At 37.0% G+C, this 23,291-nt stretch overlaps 2 protein-coding genes across 3 annotated transcripts in view; both read right to left on the bottom strand.

Moving 5' to 3' along the window:
* LOC306856936 (voltage-gated potassium channel subunit beta-2) overlaps positions 1–15,351 on the bottom strand; it is a gene marked incomplete at its 5' end in the record, with an annotated part of 119,960 nt that extends 104,609 nt beyond the window's left edge. The window contains one exon of one of the 2 annotated variants that reach the window (XM_079396497.1): positions 15,194–15,351. Of the gene's footprint in view, positions 1–2,795; positions 2,990–15,193 lie in introns of those variants that run through there. The other variant, XM_079396496.1, reaches the window with a different exon arrangement.
* Positions 15,352–15,953: 602 nt separating this feature from the next.
* LOC306856578 (Parkinson disease protein 7 homolog) lies at positions 15,954–21,868 on the bottom strand. The gene is made up of 6 exons (XM_079395940.1): positions 21,693–21,868; positions 19,849–19,950; positions 19,496–19,555; positions 19,170–19,239; positions 16,994–17,080; positions 15,954–16,394 (listed from the first exon to the last, which is right to left on the bottom strand). Exons 1-6 carry the CDS (start codon positions 21,780–21,782, stop codon positions 16,234–16,236), a joined length of 570 nt encoding a protein of 189 aa, XP_079252066.1. The 5' UTR covers positions 21,783–21,868; the 3' UTR covers positions 15,954–16,233.
* Between the last annotated feature and the right edge of the window lie 1,423 nt (positions 21,869–23,291).

A 23,291-nucleotide genomic window follows, 5' to 3' on the forward strand; every position in this document is an offset into this window, starting at 1 on the left:
ACATATCTCAGTGTGCAATGATCTGACTGACTTGAAATTATAGGAAGTATAGTAACAAACACATCAATTGGTTAAGACATCAAGCAGGATAATAAATTATTTTTTTCTTTTTATAATCTGATCTCAAATATGGAAGTTACCCTACTTAATGGTCTGTTATTCACAACTTTCACTTAGGAGCAAAAATCTGCCTTTAAACTTGAAAGAAATATTGAAATTTATCGTGACAATTATCAATATTGACTGATAAGAAAAATTATGATAATTTTTTGGGCCATATCGTCCAGCCCTGTCCTGTCTCAACTCTGTAGAAAACACTTCCAAGACGGAAAAGGAAAACCATATTATCAGAAATAATATGGCACATAAAAGTTGGACTTTAAAAGTTGAAACAAACTTTTTGGCTCGATTCCTCAGGAGACATGCAACAGTGACTGCTTTTTAAGTAGGCAGTCTAAATCTCTTTGATTTGTTAATATTGCTCATGTCAAGACTCAGGGGGGGAAAATGCAATTCATAAAAATTACCACCACCTGGCCAAGTTTCATTCATATTTGGAACTTGGCAAATGTCCATTTTGGACCTTGTACAGTCCATCCTTACAAAAGATTTGCCAACATGACCGGGTGGTCTAAATGACAAGACACACACAAATACACATTAACACACACCTGCAATGCAGACAGGTGTGATAAATGCCACAGGTTACACAGATCTGCAAGTGCACACCTTCTCCCCTGTGGGACTCCCAAACATGACTAATGTGCCAAGACAGCAGCTCTGCGTCCGCACCACAGGATGATTTGAGAGAACTGTTAAGGAGTTTTCTCAGAGGAGAACCTTAAATCTACATGCAGAGCTTTCTCCATGACTGCTTAAAAAACAGTCCGGCAAGTATTCAGGCAAATCTGCTGAAAAAAAAAAAAAAAAAACCAGCTTGAAAGTAAGTGATATCCCAGATTATCTGACTAGGTAGCACATCTCAGGCTGTCATCCTCACCATTCATAGCATTCTCACCCACATCCGTCTTTGGACAGTGTCTCAGGATCACATAACCCACACAGACATCTAGAAAAAGACCTTGAGTATCTCCATCCAGCCTTTTTTTTAATGATTCTCATTTTGCGGCTCATTTTTAGCAGCACACTGAAACATTACATACTAGAAGACTCTTATTTAAGGCATTGTATGGTGTTGCCTTCACTTCATAAATACAATATATAGACCCAGATTCTGCGCCTATAAATTATTAATTTTATCATTGCAGAAATGACATTCATAATTCAAATAATGTTTTATATTATTGATTATCATGATTTTGGCATGTAAACAACAACAATTGTTAGAGCACTTTTCAGGATAAAATACTGATTAAGCATTAAAAGAACCAGTTCATAAGAGTCACTTGTTCATGAATCAGACTGTACCATATGTTCTTGAAATGATTAAAAAAGAACTGGGTCACAAAAGTGATTTGTTCGTGAATCAGATTATACTGGTCATGCTGTAAATAATTAAAGAAACCATTTAAAAAAAAACAAACAAAAAAAACAAATATGATTTTTTTTTTTCTCTTGACCTTTTGTGATTCTTTTTAAAAAGACAAAATGTTCAGAGTAAGAAATTATTTTAAGTTCCCATCCCTACAATAGACTAATCAGGTTAGACGCCATATTGATTTTAAAACAAATGAAAATGAGGCTGTGAGGAATAGTCTTTACAATGGCACGCACTGTCTAAAGGTACTTGCATAATTTTCAAAACTATTTTATGGAGTTTTTGTCTGCCGAAAGATTTTTCCAGGAAGACATTTCATCATCTGAACAATGTTGTTAAACAACAGCACAATCCATCGAACACTGTACTTCTATCACTCAGAGCCTTGTTTTCATTCCTGTCAAAAATTCAGTATGGCGCTACCCTGACCAAAGTCTATTTTTTATTTATAATAGTAATGCTTTATTTTATGCCATATTGTTTACCCAAACCAAAACCACAGGATTAGAATTCACCCCTTATATACACAAAATTGCAATGCTGCATGGAGCAATTTCTTGCAAATTGAATTTGTTATTTGACAGCAGTTTACTTTGTAGCTATATTACAAAGCCAATATTATGGCTTACAAAATGATGATATCTATGAATCCTACATTTCAATTACTGATGCAGTTTAATACTGCAAAGTGTAAAAAAAAAAAAAAATACAACAACAACAACAGTGCTATCCCATTCCCTAGGTCTTCTAAACAAGGTTGAAATCACACATTACAAAAGTGACGGACATCCTTTACAAAAGTTCAAGCTCCAGCCTTCGACGCTGCCACCTTTTTTGTGTCGTAGCAGCCATTAAAAACTTACTGCACCAAATCTCTGCGACTTGCACCTTCCTCGTGTTCACCAGCCTCGGCCCAGTGCCCAGAGGCAGAGCGACACCATCCACACAACCTAGCAGGAAAATCCACTTCCTCTCCAGCAGATGGTACTTATAACATGACAGCTCAGAGAAACCATAACACAGCCTCATCTTCACTGCATCTACTATAAGTAAGCCATAATAGAACATGTATCATCAATATCGGACTGCGTAGCGTAAAGCCAGCATTTGTGGGCAACAGATGGGCACTGCAGCAGGTGAGAGCGTGATGCTCATATGCCATCAAATGCTTACTCTTCAATGCATTTCGCTCCTTTCAATTGTTTAATGTTATTATGTTGCCTAATGCTAATTTCAGCAGACACAGCATGCATTAATCAGATTTTAACTCACTGTGCTATACGGTATGCAGATATACCTCTCAATGCAGCAAGCAGATGCCAAGACGGGAAAGACAAGGAGGCGGAAAGACAGGATTCCCTTTCGCTGCACGGTACGTACACCCATATACACGAGACGAGATGGAGAGGAAAGCAAAGAGAGAGCTCGCCTTGTTGCTTTACTACCCACCTCTGCCGATGCCTGCTGCAGTGTTTCCTGCTCGGCGAGGCTGAAGAAGAGTTGGGTGGGTGCAGCCAGATTTCCTCTGCCGAGCGTCAGAAATGACGGCGAGAGAGAGAGAGGGAGGGAGGGAAAGATGAGACGGGAATGGTGAGTGGGTTTTCCTCCACGCTACCCTGTCAATGTGTGTGCCTGTATGGCTGAGTGCATGAGTGTGCATACGAGAGGGGGCATATGGGAAAGACAGAGAGACAGACAGAAGCTGTGTGTAAGTGCCAGCGAGTCTCCCGAGACAATGCCAGAGAATAGAGACTGAGGAACACAGTGCGTTAAATGCAGGGTCCCTCCCCCTTACATCACACTAACACAGCGCTCTGCACAGTCAGCGCAACCTCTAACCATATGGAGGAACAACGGGTGCAAGAAGGAACAGACAGAGAGAGAGAGAGAGGGACACAAGAAAAGTACATTTAAGCTAGCGTGTTCAAAATGTTTTCATAAAAACTCACTGCAAAGATGTGATTTCACAGGTGAAGAGTTCTGGAAATGTCTCTACATGTATTTCTTCTGCATTAAGTTGGGTGATACATCTGCTGAGTCAAAGGACACACTGCAGGTCAGCATCAAACTGCATTTGTAACGCATTCAGCTTCCTTAAATGGATATACATCCTTTTCTGTGGGAAATAATGTATAGCAGGAGTAGCTTTTATGTCATCAGGATTTGATTGGCTTATTAGCCTGTTATATTATTGGTTAATATTGATTACAATTTTCCCACCCGTGCAGCTTGTTATATGAGCAAAATGGTTTTCAGCTATAATAAAATTTTATCAAAATGTAATATTTCAATTATTAAATAATATTTCAGATATTAAACGGTTTATTTTCCACATACTTTGCATGTTATTTAAAGTATTTTATTGGCATGATTGTGTATTGCCACAACATTATACACAAAAGTTCTTTTTGAAAAGAAAAATAAATATACAATAAAATATAAATATATTAAAATATACAATGATAAATTTGTTAAAATAAATATATATATGCATGTCAACACAAAACCTCTTATAAAAATAGCCTGTATCAAATGGCACTATACCTTTCCATCATTTCAGCTTCTGCAATATAGATCATCGTCTCATTTTCCACATGGGTTTTATTAGCACATGCCTTAGTATGAAACGTTTGGCCGCAACTTCAGGGACTGCAGCAACTCTAGCATTGCATTACTGTGTCACTGGTCTCTGGCTCACATCCAGCCATACAACAGCAGATCTGTTTGCCACCTCTATTCCCATCCTTGCAGCATGGAGACCGCAAGGAAACGCCTCTACATTTAAGTACTGTCCTCCTAAGTGGTGCATTTACTTTGAGTGCTAAATAGGATACAGAACAGCGTAAGAATAAATGCTTTCTTAAAGATCACGGTAGTCTATTAAACATTTACAAATTCATGTGTATAATTAATATCATATATATATATATATATATATATATATATACAGTGGTGTGAAGAAGTGTTGGCCCCCTTCCTGATTTTTTTTATTTTTTTGCATGTTTGTCACACTTTAATGTTTCAGATCATCAAACAAATTTAAATATTAATCAAAGATAACACAAGTGACAAAAAACACAACATGCAGTTTTTGAATGAAGGTTTTTTTTTATGAAGGAAAAACAAAATCCAAACCCACTTGGCCCTGTGTGAAAAAGTGCTTGCGAAAACCGCTGCTGAGCAAAAAAAACATAAAGGCTCGGCAAAAAGGCGGTTCATGCTCAAAAACCCTCCAATGTGGCTGAATTACAACAATTCTGCCAAGATGATGGGCCAAAATTCCTCCACAGCGCTGTAACAGACTCATTGCACGTTATCGCAAACGCTTGATTGCAGTTGTTGCTGCTAAGGGTGGCCCAACCAGTTATTAGGTTTAGGGGGCAAGCACTTTTTCACACAGGGCCATGGGGGTTTGGATTTTGTTTTCCCTTCATAATAAAAAAAACTTCATTCAAAAACTGCATGCTGTGTTTACTTGTGTTATCTTTGATTAATCTTTAAATTTGTTTGATGATCTGAAACATTAAAGTGAAAAAAAAAAAAAAAAAAAAAAAAAAAAAAACAGGATGGGGGCCAACACTTTTTCACACCACTGTGAAAATATATATCTGGGGTCGACAATATAATTGGCCCGGTGGCCCGGACGTACTTTTAAAACCGTCAGGGCCACCAGATCGCTCCAACCACTAGCCCGGTGGGGCCAGTAAAAATAATGCCTCGATTAAAAAAAGTCTAATTTCACATTAATTACCTGTGGTTCTGTGTTTTGATTTCTGTTTAATCGTCTCGGTAATCACCGCTAACACGTTACGTGATCCCGACAGTCTGCACCGCCTTGCTCGCTCCCGCGGTCACGCGCGCAAACTGCACACTGCTGCTCAGCACCTACCTATAGCTACTATTAAGCTAGGCTACATGTTTCTGAAACCCACATCACCCGGCCAAACGCCGGGTAAAAAAGAGAAGGCAAGGAAGAGAAAATCACCAGAGGAATTGAGGGAAAGCGAAAGGGAATACGAAAAGAAAAGGCAGAGAAAGTTTCAGCCCCAGTGGCGAGACCGCTGGAATTGGCTGGGCTTAGGGGTGTGCGATATGACGATTTTTGATCTTGGACGATAAAAATGTCTCCACGATCTGCTTTTGAAGAAATATCGTAGTATCGTGCTACAGCACACATTCTGTCAAATACAGTTCTGGCTCCTCCTTCTCTATATACTGTACAACACGACATACAGCAGTAGAGTTACTCTGACAGGACACTGCACTTATTCGCGATCGCAAAAGTACATTATTTGCACACAAGCCTTGCTGGTTAAATGTTTCATTCGCGCGCTGGTCTGCGCTTTTTCTGAGCACATACACCTGAAGCACGCGCGCTAAAAAGCCTGTCTAACAGCTCCTGATTACTCAACTAACTTATTTTTTGCGCTAATACTGTCAAAACACACAAGGTTTACATACAGACTCAGTTGGTTATCTCTAAAATGAAAGTAAATAGTTAAGAGAGAAACAGATGCGTGCCTGTATATTAGATGCGTGCAGCTCTTAAAGGGACAGTACTAAACATGCTGTCGACTGTCATTAAAGGGATAGTTCACCCTAAAATTTAATTTCTGTCATTATTTACTCACTCACATGTTGTCCCAAACCTCTATTAATTTCTTGTGCTGAACCCAAAAGAAGATATTTTGAAGAATGAGGGTAACCAAACAGTTGCTGGTCCACATTGACTTTGATAGCAGGAAAGAACAATCCTATGGAAGTCACTGAGGACCAGCAACTGTTTGGTTTTCCACCTTCTTCAAAATAGCATTTATGTTCAGCAGAAGAAAGAAACTCATTCAGGTTTAAAACAACTTGAGTAAATGATGGTATAAAAATAAAGCATTATGACAGAATTGACAGACAGATGACAGAATATTTATTTTTGGGGGAACTATTCATTTAACGTTAACAAAACAACAAAACACAGAGAAAAATCACTCACTATTCTTGACTGAAAAACTTTAATACAGTTGCTTTAGGAATCAGTCCATCTAGTGTTTTATTTTTATATTTGTTCATTCAATTTCATTGAATGCTCTGCTAAATACACCTATTGTACCTGAAAATAAAGCACTGTTTGTTTTATTTGTATATTATGTGTATTTGTAATGTGTATCTTTGTTCTTATTAAAAAATAAGAAAGATAGAATGATGACAAAGATTTTTATCTTCGCCCACTTTGACCTAAATATCTGTCATGTCTTTTTTTTGTTTTTTGTTACCTTAAAAGGCTTTGTCTTTCTAGTTTGGCTGTAATGCTCAGACAACTTGTAAAACCAACATGACAAAGAATCGTCATAAAATCGTGAATCGTGATATTTCTAAAAAAAAATCGTGATATGATATTTTTCCCATATCGCCCACCCCTAGCTGGGCTACGATCAAGAAAAAAAAGAGTTTTACTGTGAGCTCTGCAGATCAATGCCCACATATGCAGACAAGTAAGTTAGAGAAAAGTTAACGTGTATGAAACCTATGGTATGAACATAATGTAATGAATTGCTGTGTGACTACGGAGAATGAATCCTATGCAATAGATTTATTTGCACTTGTTTCATGTTTTTGCACAGTTTTGCTGCACTTTGCACTAAACCTACCTTAAAAAAAATAAATGTTATTCATGTTGTTAAAGCAAACTGTTCTTTTTCGTGATTATTGGGATCAATACCCGACGCGTTGACCTGGGCCAGTGAACTTCAAAAGACACTGGCCCGGAGGGCCAGTGGCAAATTTCCCTTATTGTCTACCCCTGTATATATATATATACACTGCACTCCAAAAGTTTGGAAACACCCCTGGCAAAGTGTGGTTTTGGACGATATCAGCATAAATCCTTATCATTTTTTGGTGCAAATACATTAAAGTAACTTGACATTATCATTGAAGACCAGCAATAAAACATAATAATGGCAATATATACATGTCAAAGTCAGACATGTCCCTTTGCCAGCTGTGATGCCTGGTTACTGGTTTAATCTTGGTTTAAACAAAGATTTTTGGGTCAGCACACCTTAATACTGTAGCTTCAACAATTGATTGCTAATTCAAAGTCAATGTTTGAATAAACCGACAGCTCGGACGCCCAGATTATGCAGAGCTGTAATAGCTGCTAATGGTGGATATTTTGATGAATCGAAAATGTAAGTTTTTTCTATGTATAAACTAGGGATGCACGATATGAAAAATTTTAACCGATACGATAACCGATAATTAAATCCTTCTCATGGCCGATACTGATAAATTCATATTTTTATATTATAATTTTCATATAATCTGCAGTTTGTGCACCCAGGAGAATACAAAATCTAAGATTCACTGATTAAACTGATATTTTCGTAGCTCTGGTCTAACTATAGCAAACATCAGTCCTGACTCTTCAAATGTTTTTTATTTTTATATTATGTAAGGCACCACAATACTTTGTAACAGAAATGGTTTAACAGAATTATGACAGAACTATGGTTTATCTGCAATTAACAACTCATTAACAACAAATTTATATTCAAATATTTCATGAATAAAGAAATGCATCTATTCAACGTTTTTAGTGCACGAGGATGAGAAAGTTATATAGTCTTTAAGCAGTGTTGGGAGTAAGGCGTTACAAAAGTAATGCATTACAGTAAGGTATTAGTGTAAGGCATTACTAATCAATTTTCAGTAATATTTTACTCGGTACATGTTCAGTAACGCTTGCATTACAACACACTTTTAGTCCCCAATTATTATTATTATTTTTTTAAATTTAATTTAAAGTCGGCTCCTACTTTTTTATGTCCCTAGGGCCGGGCTTCGGGCCAATATTAACGTCATAGTTCAGACGCAGGCCGGTCCTCGGGCCTGTTTTAGGCTTCTCCTTATCTTTATATTTTAGACATCCATCAATTATTGATGAAAAAAAATTGCCGCGCTGGTGGAAACAACATGAGTCCGTGCCGCGACTGTCAAGAGCGACTCGATGGTGTTTAGTGTCCCGCAGCAGAAGAGTTCTGCCTTCAAATACACACAATAAAGCAAAAGCCCCAGCAAAAGTAATTACCATGAATGTGTCCGGGGAAATAGTAAGGATTCACCATCTCTTCATTAGACGCACCTTTAGAGAGAAGTGCATCTTCACGGATAACGATTGTATTAAATAGTTTTTGTTTTTATTTATTTCATTAAGTAGCAATTTAAAGCTTTCTTTAGATATATTTATCATGTCTGTGAGGCATGTATTTCGGTTCATTTTAGTGAAGCGCTCCTGTTCAAGATAAAAGTACAACGTTTTGTTGATATTGTGAGTGCACACAAATAAAAGTAGACCCTTTACAGTTCTGAATGATGCATTACTCTTACCTTTATGAGCAAAAATTATGGCGTAAGTTGTTTCCATTGAAAACCAATTGCAATTGATTGTGCTGGTGCCTCCATGTCCTGCGCTTTAGCTTCCACTCTCCGCACAAGCTACTAGATGCAGCGCACTATTATATCTATAGATTTTATTTTAGGCAAGTCATGATGATTTGAGAAGGCTAAATTGATCAAACATAAGCTATGATCAGCCTGCCGGTCTGCCGCTTGGCCGTTACTTTAAGAAAGAAAAAAACTTATTTAATTTAATGAACAAAAAATGCTCCAAACGTTTTTTCTAAATGATCTTAATAAAAAGCCAGAACGAAATATAAACACTTTGCCATTAGGGCAGGGCTCTAGTACATTTTTTCAGTTTAGAATGTTAAGTCTATAACATGTTAAGTAAATGTCATTTACTTCTGTAGATATTTTGGTGAAAGTAACTCAAAAGTAATACAGGAGTCATGTAACGCATTACAATTCTGAGACAGTAATATTGTAAGGTAAGGAATTATTTTTAAATAACAGTAACAAGTAATCTGTAATGTATTACAGTTTGGAAGTAACTTGCACAACACTGTCTTTAAATCATGTGTTTTCAAATACATTATAAAAAAAAATGCATTGACATTTGTCAGCCTCGAAAAAAAATGAAAAACAAAAGTGCATACTCAACAAAAATAAAGTACATCCTCATACCAAGGTTAAGTCGTAACACCTGTTATCACTTGCCCACCGCAGCACCGTCCCTCACTGTCATTTTGATTTTTTTTTTTAATAGTAATAAAAATCATTTAGTTCAGTTAGAGAACAGACACTACAATTAAAACTGAATGCGGCTGCTCAATGCAGCACACCAAACGAACGACAGTCACGCATCACAGATCAGATTTCATTTATCACCTGAGGAGAGTGAGTCGAGCTGACAGACAAGAGTGAGGTGAAAAGACGATTAAATATTTATAAAAAATATTTTTGGATTTTGAAAATCCTGTTGACCTGCCATTTATCTAAGGTGATATTGGAAAGTTTTTTTTAACATTCGTTTCTCATTTATTTGGTTCCACATAGGGGTGTGCGATATGACGATTTTTGATCGTGGACGATAAAAATGTCTCCACGATCTGCTTTTGAAGAAATATCGTAGTATCGTGCTACAGCACACATTATGTCAAATACAGTTCTGGCGCCTCCGTCTCTATATACTGTACAACACCACATACAGCAGTAGAGTTACTCTGACAGGACACTGCACTTATTCGCGATCGCAAAAGTACATTATTTGTACACAAGCCTTGCTGGTTACATGTTTAATTCGCGCGCTGGTCTGACGTGCGCTTTTTCTGAGCGCATTCACCTGAAGCACGTGCACTAAAAAGCCTGTCTAACAGCGCCTGATTACTCAACTAACTTATCTTTTGCGCTAATACTGTCAAAACACACAAGGTTTACATACAGACTGAGTTGGTTATCTCTAAAATGAAAGTAAATAGTTAAGAGAGAAACGGATGCGTGCCTGTATATTAGATGCGTGCAGCTCTTAAAGAGACAGGACAATAAACGTGCTGTCGACTGTCATTAAAGGGATAGTTCACACTAAAATTTTATTTCTGTCATTATTTACTCACTCACATGTTGTCCCAAACCTCAATTAATTTCTTGTGCTGAACCCAAAAGATGATATTTTGAAGAATGAGGGTAACCGAACAGTTGCTGGTCCACATTGAATTTGAAAGTAGGAAAAAATCCTATGGAAGTCACTGAGGACCAGCAACTGTTTGGTTTTCCACCTTCTTCAAAATAGCATTTATGTTCAGCAGAAGAAAGAAACTCATTCAGGTTTAAAACAACTTTTGAGTAAATGATGGTATAAAAATAAAACATTATGACAGAATTGACAGACAGATGACAGAATATTTATTTTTGGGGGAACTATTCATTTAACGTTAACAAAACAACAAAACGCAAAGAGAAAAATCACTCACTATTCTTGACTGAAAAACTTTAATACCGTTGCTTTAGGAATCAGTCTATCTAGTGTTTTATTTTTATATTTGTTCATTCAATTTCATTGAATGCTCTGCTAAATACACCTATTGTACCTGAAAATAAAGCACTGTTTGTTTTATTTGTATATTATGTGTATTTGTAATGTGTATCTTTGTTCTTATTTTTTAAAATACAAAATAGTAAAACTAACATGACAAAGAATCGTGATATTTCAAAAACAAATTGTGATATGATATTTTTCCCATATCGCCCACCCCTAGTTCCACAGTATTTCCGGATTTTTATTTTATTTAAACTGTGATATTTTCCCCATTATTTTACATCAAGGTATATGCAGTCCGTGCCTCCAAACTTTCTTAATCGCTAATAAACTTTCTACGTTGTATAATTTTCTGTTGTTATTTTATACTAGGCATATAGCATGGTGTATATTTATATGTTTTACATTGTATTTTGTTGTTGCTTGAATTGAATTCAAGCAATTGATGCCGAATTGCCGCAAATTTAAAAATGAAAGTAAAACACGCACAGAGCTTACAAGCTATTTAAAACCGAAGGAAAGCAAGGAAAAGAGGGAAAACTGAAACGAATCCTCATTTTTGGGTGAACTATCCCTTTAAGAGCATTCCACGGACAGTTGAGAGGTTCAAGGTCGCTTACACAAATAAAAAAAAAATTGATTCTGAAGCAGTACAAATGTGCGCTGTACACTGGATAAATGTTTTCTATTCACTATTCCATTTCTGAAAAAAAGGTTTTGTGTTTCTAGAAAAGAACCGGAAAACTATTACGGGTGTAATATAAACCTAAACTGAAACCTGAAGTTTTCATTCCATTCGGTATTCTAAGTGCTGACTTCATTCTAACCAACGGATATGGTTTAAAAGGGAAGATCCAATCAGGGAAGTCACTGAAGAGTCTCATAATTGCATCATTTAACCAATGACTCAGTCTGGCTAATAGTGCCACTCCTTGCCAGAGTCCAGCCGCCAGCTCTCTGTACAGCTACTCAAGCAGGAAAATGTGCTGCAAAATATGCCAATATTCTAGAAATGTCTTTGAGTAAGAGAGGAGGAATTCTTTGCCCATCATTAAGCACATATAAATCCTTCAAAAAAAATCATATTTTCCCACCTCAGGCATTAAAGACTTTTTATTATTTTCAGTTTTTTTCAGCTTTAGACACCTTTTTTTCTCAACCCCGCTCATGTGTCCCTGATAACAATTTAATGATAAATGTCAAATTTATCATAATTTTCAAATTTTTATAGGACTGAAGCCCCTCCCATGACCCGAATTCGCGTCTGTTGTGAAGCGAATTTCACACGCGAATGAAGCGAGTAAACTCAAAATGTTCAAGCGTCCAACTACGCGCGAATAGCGCCATTTTTTCGCACAAGTCGCATCTGGTGAGAACGCACTGTTAGAAAGAAAATCGTAATCAGCAAAAATCGGTATCGGCAGGTCACACAAAAAAAATCGAAATCGGCCAAGAAAATTGCAATCGGTGCATCTCTAATGACTATTCTCATCATTATTGAGGTCACGATTATTTAACATGATTACTTATTGACTTTGAAAACATTCTACATTTATTGTATTGTAAATTGTAAAAACATAACATGAATATAGCCTACTATACACACACACGTATACTTACATGGATTTAAAACAAAGAACAAAACAAGACATAATTGTTGGAAGCCAAAACCATAATTGAAAAATGTATTAAGTGCACAGCTCTAGTCAACTACACAAGTTATTCAGATTATTATCACAAGCACAGTGATACCAGCAATACTCTTTGCGCTGCATTTGTGCGTAAGAATGTTACTCTTTTGTTTGAATGACTCCAGGCAGTACTCTAGTCCCAAATGCAGCTTGTTATAAGATGAGTAAGACAGTGGTTTCTATTTATACACTGCTTTGCAGCGCTGCAGCGGAACGGAGCAGAGGCCAGGAAAGAAAAAAGAAAAACATCAAGATGTGCTTGCATGCAGCTTGTGAGGAGAATTTGTGCTTTTACTTCACCTTCCTCTTCCTGCACTCAAGTTGAACAGCACATTCACAAGTGGCTTGAGGGGCGGTCTCAAATAACTGCAGCCCATTTGAAGTGTGAAAACGGTGGAAGCCAACTTTATATATTTCTTGACAAAGCAAGTGCATTTCTCAGACAGCCAAAGGAAGTCACCCAAACAGTTCAGAGTGATTGTTGTACATATTTAACTTTTGGCCATTAAAAAAAAACGAATACTGAAAATACCTATTGTAGCAACTTTATACAGCATTCTATCACCTACTGTAGCAAAGGGTAAATGATAAAAGGAGTTCACTCAGCTTCAGACCTAAATGAGTTTGTTTCTTCATCATATCAAATTTTGAGAAATGTAGCATTACATCAAATGCTCACCAATGGATCCTCTGCAGTGAATGGGTGCCGTCAGAATTAGAGTTCAAAAAGCTGATAAAAACATCACAATAATCCACAACACTCCAGTCCAGTCCATCAACTAGCATTTTAAAATGGGAAAAGCTGCCAAACAAATCCCTCATTACTTTTTAATTGTAAAACGTTGCTTCTAGCTAAACGAGTCCTCTATCTATAATACTGCTTTCTCCAGTGAAAAGATCATCTTGTCTGAAACAGGAGAGATATATGCGCAGATTAAGCACTGTTCACAAGTGAAAACAGATGTCTTTAGATTCTGATGTGGGAAGACAAAAAGAGAATGGACTGGAGCAAGTGTTATTATGGATTATAGACTCACATTTTGGCAAGATGCAAAGGTTTTGAAGTTAGAACGCCTTAATGATGAATTTGTTTCTTACAAACACAAAGCTTTTGACTTCACAAGACATTAATTGATGGACTGGAGTCATGTGGATGACTGTGATGTTTTTATCAGCTGTTTGGACTCTCTTTCTGACGGCACCCATTCACTGCAGAGCATCCATTGCTGAGCAAGTGATGTAATGCCACATTTCTCAAAATCTGATCCGATGACAACAAACTCATCTGCATCTTGTATAGCCTGAGGATGAGTATTTGTATTTTTTTAGTAAATTTCACACATTTCAGATTCAGGTCAATTTGTCCTGTCAAAAATCCAGATATATAATGCCAGCAAAATGGAGCTAGCAACGGGTTCTATTCCCAGGGAATTCATGGGAAAGCAATGTAAGCTGCTTTGTATAAAAGTGTCTTAGACTGTATATGGGAGTGTGAAGAAGTTAGGAATTTTTGGAAAGATATGATAGAAAAGATCCTTGATGTTAACATACCACTGTCACCTTTAATCTGTTTATTTCATTTATACCCCAAGATCATCCAGTTAAAAAAGACAGAGTATATATTTATAAATATATGTATTCTTCAAGCGAAACGACTTATTTCTTTAAATTGGAAAAGTATATATGCACCAAATATAGGACGATGGCTAAAAGAAATTTACAAATATGTTAATGGAAAAGATAACTTGCATATTAAGAGATAAATACATAATTTTTGATGGAGTTTGGGGACCTTTCAAATTGTTTTTAAAATGGGGTGGAGTTGGAAATGTGTTGATAGAAGACTAAAAACAAAAACAAAGTGATAATGTATCTTAATGTAAAATACTGAGAAGCTTTTTTTGGTGTGTTTTCTCTGTTACATGGAAATGTATGTACATGTGTATTGTTAAAATGCAACAAAAAGTAATAAAGGAACAAAAAGTGTCTTAGAAATGCACAAATGCAAATTTTAAAATCGCTCTACAACATGTTTTATAACTTCCCTTAAAAAAATTAAATAAAATGTACCACTATAACCATAATTTCTACCATAATACCACAGTGGTTATTTTATTTAAACTAACTTGGTATTAGCCAGTCATAAAAAAGATATCTTTACACTATGCGATTAATAAATTATGTATATATTTTGTTTATTTGTTTTTCAGTAACAGTAACGGTGTTTTGGTGTAAACTATGGTAACCAAGGGCAACACCAAGGGTCATGAAAAGGATATCCTGCAAAACCCATCTCTAAGTTACTTACAGGATGCAGAACACATCTCTGGCATGTTTTCTTATTATTAATACTATTCTAATGGGAGAAGATGCGGACTACCAGTACATTAAAGCACAAAATCAAACCTCGCAGACAACAAACTAGCTAACAGGCGAGTAGCAAAACACGATCATTTCCTAAGATAACGGCAGCTCAAGATATTCTGCGATTTACCTCAGCAACACAAGTCCTTAGTCGTGATTGAGTTCTTGCATAACAATAGCGAAACAGAGTATAAAACATAGCATTCTTACCTTGCAGCAGGATAAGAGTTCATCAAACACTTTCTTCGCCGCTCAAACTGTGTTTAGTGTGATGTCGCGCTGAGGAATGACGGTCAAGCAGCATCCGATGACTTTTTAGCCGCTTTTCACACTTTCGACACGCGTTACAAAAGACGCACTCGCGCTGCGCAGGGACGCTCCTATTGGCTGGTTGAGGAGCACCGCTGCATGACAGCGGCGTTTGATTGGATGGCCTCGCAGTACGTCACTAGAAATATGTTTCAGGCGTCCAATAGTTATATAGACCTTCTTTTTTTGTGAATGTGTTTTGCGTTTTGAAATGTGATTATTTTCTCATTTTCAGTACATTGTTATTTTTAATCATACTTGGCCATTTTTCTTTATGCTCAAATACAAATTTAGGGAGTAATAAGAACCTGCTACTATTGATTTTGTGGTAGACTATAAATCCTGTTTTGTCTTTGATGGGCATAAAAAATCTTTGAAAAGCCAATAATTACTTTAAATGTTTTTCCTATGGCATTACGTTTTGACTATTTATTGTATTATTATATGTAATTTCCTATTTTTCTTGTTCTGTATGTGTTGATACAATTGCATGTACTATAAGTTGTTTGGCTGTGTCACAGCCTGTGTGTTAAAGAGGAACAAATTAAATGTTGACTTTAAATTATTATTATTAATGCTCCTTTTCCTTTCTGTTCATGCCATTAAAATTCTCTACATTTATCAGTTCATATTAAATGCATAAGTTATTAAGAGACATTATGAGTTTAGTGCACTATGACTTTATTCTGGTACAGAAGTTAATGAGTGCAGAGCAAGAGAGCTGGGAATCAGACCTCACAGAAAGCCATTTAGATTACCGACTGTCAGTCTGCAGCAACTCTCTTCAAATATATGTTTAAGTAACTTCATTAAATAGTCATATTCCCACACATAAGAAAATCACATGCAAGGAAAACTCTAAACCAAACTCTAAATTCAACTCCCTTTCAGATTGGCATAGCAGTACAATTGTAAGTGCAGGATCTTCCACAGTTTGCTGATCAGTCTTTCAGAATGAGTGGGGCTTTGACTTGGGCAGCAACCTCTGCACCCATGAGCTCCTCCACTATAGCCAAGGCAAACTCAAAGCTGGTTCCTGGCCCTCTGCTGGTGATCACGTTACCATCCTTCTGAACACGAGCATCTGAATATTTATAATGATCTGGGGGAAGAACACAAAATAATTAATATAGCTAAAGATATCACCACGGTCGACAAGTGCAATCTCTATTTTTTGTTCTCCTGCAGCTAAACGAAACACAAAAGCACCCTAGTTGAAGAAGAACAATACAGTGTAGCTTATGTAAATAATTAAGAAATCCTGAATGAACTACAACATATCTATAGATACACAGAACATACATATCCATTGTGTTTAATGAAATGCAAAGGTATTGTCCACCACAATTTCTATATAAAGTCAGCTTTTAAAAGCATAGAAAAGAAGCAGGAAGTGCGTTTTAAAATAGGGGGAAAACTCCAAAGATTAAATCTGATTTGAAACATGCGACATTATAAATGCGCACATCAGCCCGATCGCTTTATTTAGCGTTCATCTAAACACTAAGTTTGGATTCATCAATCGGAATGATTTAGTTCCAGCTGAAACAAAAGGTGTCCATGTAAACATAGCTATTGTGTACCCTCAGTTGGATGTTTATTGTGTGTTCTTTTCCATGACATGCCCCTCAAGTATGCAAGTTTCTATCACTGACATTAAAGGCCTGTGAGAAAAATACTAGGTATATGCAGAGACATTACCACCAGCCATCATCTTGTCCTTGGCACCTGGATGGGTGGTAACTGTGCTGCCATATGCTATACCATGAGCCAAGAGTGCCGTCGGGCCTGCAACAGATCAGAAAATTACATTAAGTTAGACAATTTTACCTTATAAAAGCAGAAAAATGTGATAAAAATCCCGTAATTCTTATTTGTGCTATTTGCAAAGCATCGCTATACTTGAGTAAAGAATTTGAAGGAAAAATGCGCAAACCTAGTTATTTTTAACATAAAACTCTTGCTGAAGTCAAACTGTGCATGATTCAGCGCCCGTGCCTGGAAGGGGTAAAGTGACTTTTACGTGGTGTAATCAGATCGCTACCAGCCAAACATCAATATACTGTTATCTAAAATAAGCCAGGTATACAATTTCCATCTAATTCTGCAATCTGCATTGGAAGAAGGAAGAGAGTAAAAATAGGGATCTAAAAATAACAGGGTTTTGCTGCATTATCATTGGCAGTGCCCTGGCTGTGCACGGAGCTCATCTGAACATTAATGAAAAGAGAGCTCTTAACTATTGATTGTGCGCCCTGGCAGACGCCCAGTGCGGTCTAGTGATTACACTCTCTCTGGCAGGACGTTTACGGACCGATCTAATCCTTGCATCTACTGTTACTGGTCTAGCTTGTGAAAAGCTCAGTCCACAAAAGGAAATAAAAGAAAGTCAAGTATAAAGGGCCTTTATGCCCCAATCACAGTCTTTTGTTCCAGAACATTTAACCGTAACAATCTAAGTAAATATGCCTTTAAATTTCACGTTGATTAACAATTGTCATTCCTGTGTTCATTTATTTTCTTTTGAAACAGGAAGTAAAAAAATACTGAGCTCAAAAAATAATCAACAAAATGTGGGGGGGGGGGGGGGGGGGGGGTAATTATTATAATCCTTAAAAACCATGGTTTTCTTCTTCCTATGGATAGTCATTGGCAGGTGGCATTACAAAAAGACGACATTCCTAATCTAGAAAACTTTATTGGACAAAAAAGGTACTGTATATAGCACTGGTCAGCAGATGTAATCGGTGATATTTAAAATATTAATAAAACTATAATAGTACTCAGTATTTAAATGAGTTTTTTTTTTTTTGTTATTTTAATTTTAGTTAAAGTTTTAGCAATTTTGTTAAGTGTTTGTCATTTTATTATTAATGTCATATGTTATGTTTATATATAATATAAATATACACATGTAAATATTTTTTTAAATATACACTGTGTGTGTGTGTTTGTGTATTTATATATACACATAATAAATAAACAAAGTACACATGCATACCATGAAGATATTTTGTAAATTTCCTACCGTAAATATATCAAGTTGATATAATTGATTAGTAATATGCATTGCTAAGAACTTCATTTGGAAAACTTTAAAGGCGATTAATATATATATATATTATTAATTTAATAAAATCATCATTTTGTTTTTTTATGGTTTTAGTTCACTAGAATTACTCTGAATGTCATGAGTGTTTTTCACTGATGTTAAAAGGCCACTAGAAGTTTAGTCGGTCAACTTTTAGGAGTACACCAGCGTATGCATATGCAAAGCTAATTAGACATGGATAAGGATTTCGAATTGTCCACTGTAATTACCCAAGAAATTATGGATGCTAATATATTTTTGACAATCTGATCGTGCATTCTGAATCTACGGACACAGACTCAGTTTTGAAGGTGCTCCACGGCACTAAAAGAAGCCAAGGATCCCTATGGGGACATCTGCCGTTTTCTGGGACGCCTTCCGCTCTCTACGGCCACATGGGCTCACTGTCCTCATTCACCACGTCCTTCACGAGCCCTTGAATGGCAAAGCTGATAGCACACATCTCTGCGTTCAATACACCCACAAATGAAGACAGACGAGCTTAATACTGGCAATTACTACAACTCATTATCCTCATAATTTGTATTTCAGATTTGTAGTTTTACAGATCTGCAGTCATAATTATAATCCATTGAACCATGAGCATCATATTGACATGCCACACATGGGAAAGAAATCTCATAAGTCATACTGGAGGGAAAAGGTAATATATGGCTTCTCTTGCTGACATTTTGCCTAATGGAGCAGCGCTGAAAGAGTTGAAATAAATGCTGTTTATCCAGGGAAAGGTTAATGTGTGCACAGAGGTCACGATATGAAGATTACCTGCACAGATTGCAGCGATCAGACCCTTCCTGCCCTCCTGGTCCTTCAACACCTCTTTCACAGCGGGAGACTACAACACACACACATATAACACGCCATTACTGAAATCACAGTCACACTGGCACAACACCTCTTCAATTTACATAATTATGCAATGTTTGCATTTCACAATAGGAGCGTATTTTTAACCTCAGCAGATGATGCTAAGATGTTTTCCATTTATTCGAGGGACGCGGCATAATGTAATGCAAGATGCTCATGTCGTGAGAGCTCTCCTATGGAATCCGTTCAACTGTAAAACAAACATAATTAAAGCAAAGTCGTACCTCAGAAAGGTTTTGAGCTCCAAGCAAACCTCCAGGCAGAAGTACGACATCATACGGACCCTGTCAGGAAAATGACATTCATCTACATTAAGTTGCAAACAGGGGTGTTTTCATTACGCTTGACAATCAAGGATGTTTCCTTACTATAGCTGATGTGCATATGTTGGTATCAAGGTTTTGGATGTGATAAATTGAACATATTTATAGAAGTCTAGCTTCATCGAGTTTTATTGGCGATGCATTATTTGGCCAGTGGATGGAGACAACACTCCATTCACCTTCAGCTTCAACTTCATTCAGCACAAATTAGTTCTAGTCAACTTGAACTTATGAGGAGCTGGTTAAAACCAGACCTGTTTGCGGGCGTCCTCTAGGCTGGAGTCTGGGCAGATCATGACATCACGGCTGCACTGCACCGGCTCTTTACCCGCCAGACCTGCCACTGTTACAGCAATCTATGGGAGAGAGGAAAAAACATCAATGAAATGAACATATCTGCTTTTTGTGTGTGTGCGTGTTTATATATAAACATACAGGTGCATCTCAAAAAATTAGAATATGGTGAAAAAGTTCCTTTTTTATTGTAACATTTCAAACAGTTAAACTTTCCTATATTTTAGGATTCATTACATGTAAAGTAAAATTTCAAAAGTTTGTGTTTTAATTTTGATGATTAGAGCTTACAGCTCATGAAAGTCAAAAATCCAGTATCTCAAAATATTAGAATATTTACATTTGAGCTTCATTAAATGACCATCCCTACAGTATAAATTTGGGGTATCGCTTTCTTTGAAACCGCAATAATGGGGAACACTGCTGAATTGGCAATGATCAAGAAGATGAACATTGACACCGTCCACAAAGAGGGTAAATCACAGAAGGTCATTACTGAAAGGGGTGGCTGTTCAAGGAGTGCTGTATCAAAGCATATTAAATGCAAAGTTGACTGGAAGGAAGAAATTGGGTAGGAAAATGTGCACAAGCAACAGGGATGCGGTCAAGCTTGAGAATACTGTCAAGCAAAGATGATTCAAACACTTGGGAGAGATTCACAAGGAGTGGACTGAAGCTGGAGTCAGTGCATCAAGAGTCACCATGCTCAGATATCTTCATGAAAAGAGCTACCAAGCCACTTCTGAAACAGAAACATCGTCAGAAGCATCTTACCTGGGCTACGGAGAAAAAGAACTGGACTGTTGCTCAGTGGTCCAAATTCCTCTTTTCAGATAAAAGTACATTTTGGTTTTCATTTGGAAATCAAGGTCTGGAGTCTGGAGAAGCACAGAATTCAAGCTGCTTGAAGTCCAGTGTGAAGTTTCCGAAGTCAGGGATGATTTGGGGGGCCGTGACGTCTGCTGGTGTTGGTCCATTGTGTTTTATCAAGTACAAAGTCAATGCAGACATCTAGCAGGAGATTTTAGAGCACTTTATGCTTCCATCTGCTGACGAGCTTTATGGAGATGCTGATTTGCTTTTCCAGCAGGACTTTAGCACCTGCTCACAGTGCCAAAACCACTTCCAAGTGCTTTACTGACCATGATATTACTGTGCTTGATTGGCCAGCCAACATGCCTGACCTGAACCCCATATGAGATTTATGGGATATTTTCAAGAGAAAGATGAGAAACAGTGGATCCAACAATCCAGACGAGCTGAAGTCTCAATAGTGCCCCCAACCAAGAATTGAATGCAGAAATCAACATAGTTTAAAGAACTTGAACTTTTCTGTTTGGCAAATCCTTTTTTTTTTATTATTGATCTTAAAAATATTCTAATATTTTGAGATACTGGCTTCTCAAGAAACATAAAATATCAGGATTCTATGATGAATAGAAAGATCAAAAACAACATTTATTATAAATGTATTTGTTGTGACTTTTGATCAATTTAATGCATCCTTATTAAATAAAATTATGAAGTTCTCTCAAAAAAACTACGTATAAAATCTCTTGATTATGTAATGTAAGAGTCCAGCTGACTCTCAAACTTTGGCATTTACACCCTGGCAGCAGTATGTGACCATATACCGCTGCACATTGAACAGACACTGATCTCTGCACTCACTTTACAGAAACAAATGCAGACATTCAGATCATGCATAAAATGCCCCGCACACATAACTAGTTGCCAACAGACTTGCACACAGCACTGCATTTGTGCGAAGCTCCACAGCTCAATGGAAGAGTGCTGTACAGACCCCCGCTCTGCGCATGACATCCACCGGGATCACCGTCTCCATCTCCTCCGCGCCCTTCGCCAGAATCACCAGAGCTCTTTTACCAGCCATGACTGCGAGTCTGAGGCCTGGGACTGTCTAGTGTCTACAACCCCAATCACACACGACACATTTATTATAAAAGTGTTTCCGGGTCTGGTTACTTCTGGGGAACTTCCAGGCAAAATAAAAGTCTTCTTTTTAGTTCTAATTTTATTTAATGTCAGTGATTTAATTTATTATATTTCTATGTGAAATCATGCACTTTGTATTATTGTTAAAATAGAAGTTATTATACGTTTATTATAAAATATAAGATTATTTTTCTCTTCAACTACAACAAAAAAAGTTACCCTCAATATTTGAAGTGTAAAAAACTATTTCATTATAAATAGTCTTCACAGAGATGAATAATGTAGATCCATCAAACAGAAAATATGCATACTATACACTACAGATTTATTTTCAGTTATGGAAATGAAACTACAGCAAATACTTTAATAATACCTGAATAAAAGGGTCCCTTATATAATTCCTTTTGATCGGTTTTAATCTGTCTGTATCTCCTAGAATATATATGTGAATATATAAGTGAATATTGCATGGTTGTATACAGTTACAAATGGCTTTTAAAGCCATTTTAAAAAGTAAAAAATGTTTAAAAGGTGCATTTAGAAAAAAATAATAATTGTGCTCACTTAATCTCCTTATCTTGTTAACAAAATTGTATATCTCATATCAGAAGGCACTGTTTTATGTTTTGCGTGCTGAAATACATCATTACTTTGGGACTATGCAGCTCTTTGGGCACTAGAGGGCGATATAGACCACTGAATGGTAGTTTCAGGCACAGTATTTGTAACTGGCTTGTTGATGGGCCTGAAACAGCATTCAGTGTCATCATCTATGAGCAACAGAAATGTTGACACTGGAGGCAAATTTCCAATAATTTCAAAGGATTTTTACAAATAAATTTCTCCAGCGCAAATCTAAACCCTGCACCCTAAAGACTCAACAAAGTCTCCAGCTGTTACAGAAAAAGCATCTAGAGTTTCTGGTCTTGGACACCTCTCTCAGGTTTGCACATCTCTGTGCATTGAGACCCTGATATTGAATGCATTGGTCCAGAATGCACTGCAGATACACACAGCAGCACAGGTCCTGGCAGCGGCCTGTTTGTTGCGTGCCTGTGTGCAAATCCAGCAGGCAGCGGCGATTACCAACATATGCAGCTGGGATCAACTGAGCTCACCCTACATAGCTTATTTTCCCTTTATTTAATTACTTCCCCAACTCTTTACCCCAGAAGCTTATAGTATGCCTGTGTTGTAAATACAAAATGGCGATTAAAGTTGTTTGTAAAACAGGTAACCCTGGTAAGACAGAGGGATTTGGCTTGGAAACACAGGCGATGTGGAGTCGCCCGCTCAACCATCTGTGCACAATCCTCAACATACTCGCTGCTGGCAGCCGCTTGCGCTGGTTAAGATGCACTGACACATTCTCAAGACAAAAGAGAACATCCTTGAGTTTGGACTCAGCACCGTTTTTCCTGTCACCTTGTAAATCAGGCCTATCAGA

The sequence above is a fragment of the Barbus barbus genome, assembly GCF_936440315.1.
Source record: "Barbus barbus genome assembly, chromosome: 37".
Classification (NCBI taxonomy): Eukaryota; Metazoa; Chordata; class Actinopteri; order Cypriniformes; family Cyprinidae; genus Barbus; species Barbus barbus.

What these genes read in the sequence shown, in the direction of transcription:
- LOC306856578 (XM_079395940.1), bottom strand. Translation starts at nt 21,782, where the DNA reads ATGGCTGGTAAAAGAGCTCTGGTGATTCTGGCGAAGGGCGCGGAGGAG. An exon ending in ATGTCATGCGCAGAGCGGGG is followed by an intron (nt 19,951 to 21,692) that starts GTCTGTACAGCA and finishes TCTCTCCCATAG; the next exon opens with ATTGCTGTAACAGTGGCAGG. An exon ending in GGACAAGATGATGGCTGGTG is followed by an intron (nt 16,395 to 16,993) that starts GTAATGTCTCTG and finishes TTCTTCCCCCAG; the next exon opens with ATCATTATAAATATTCAGAT.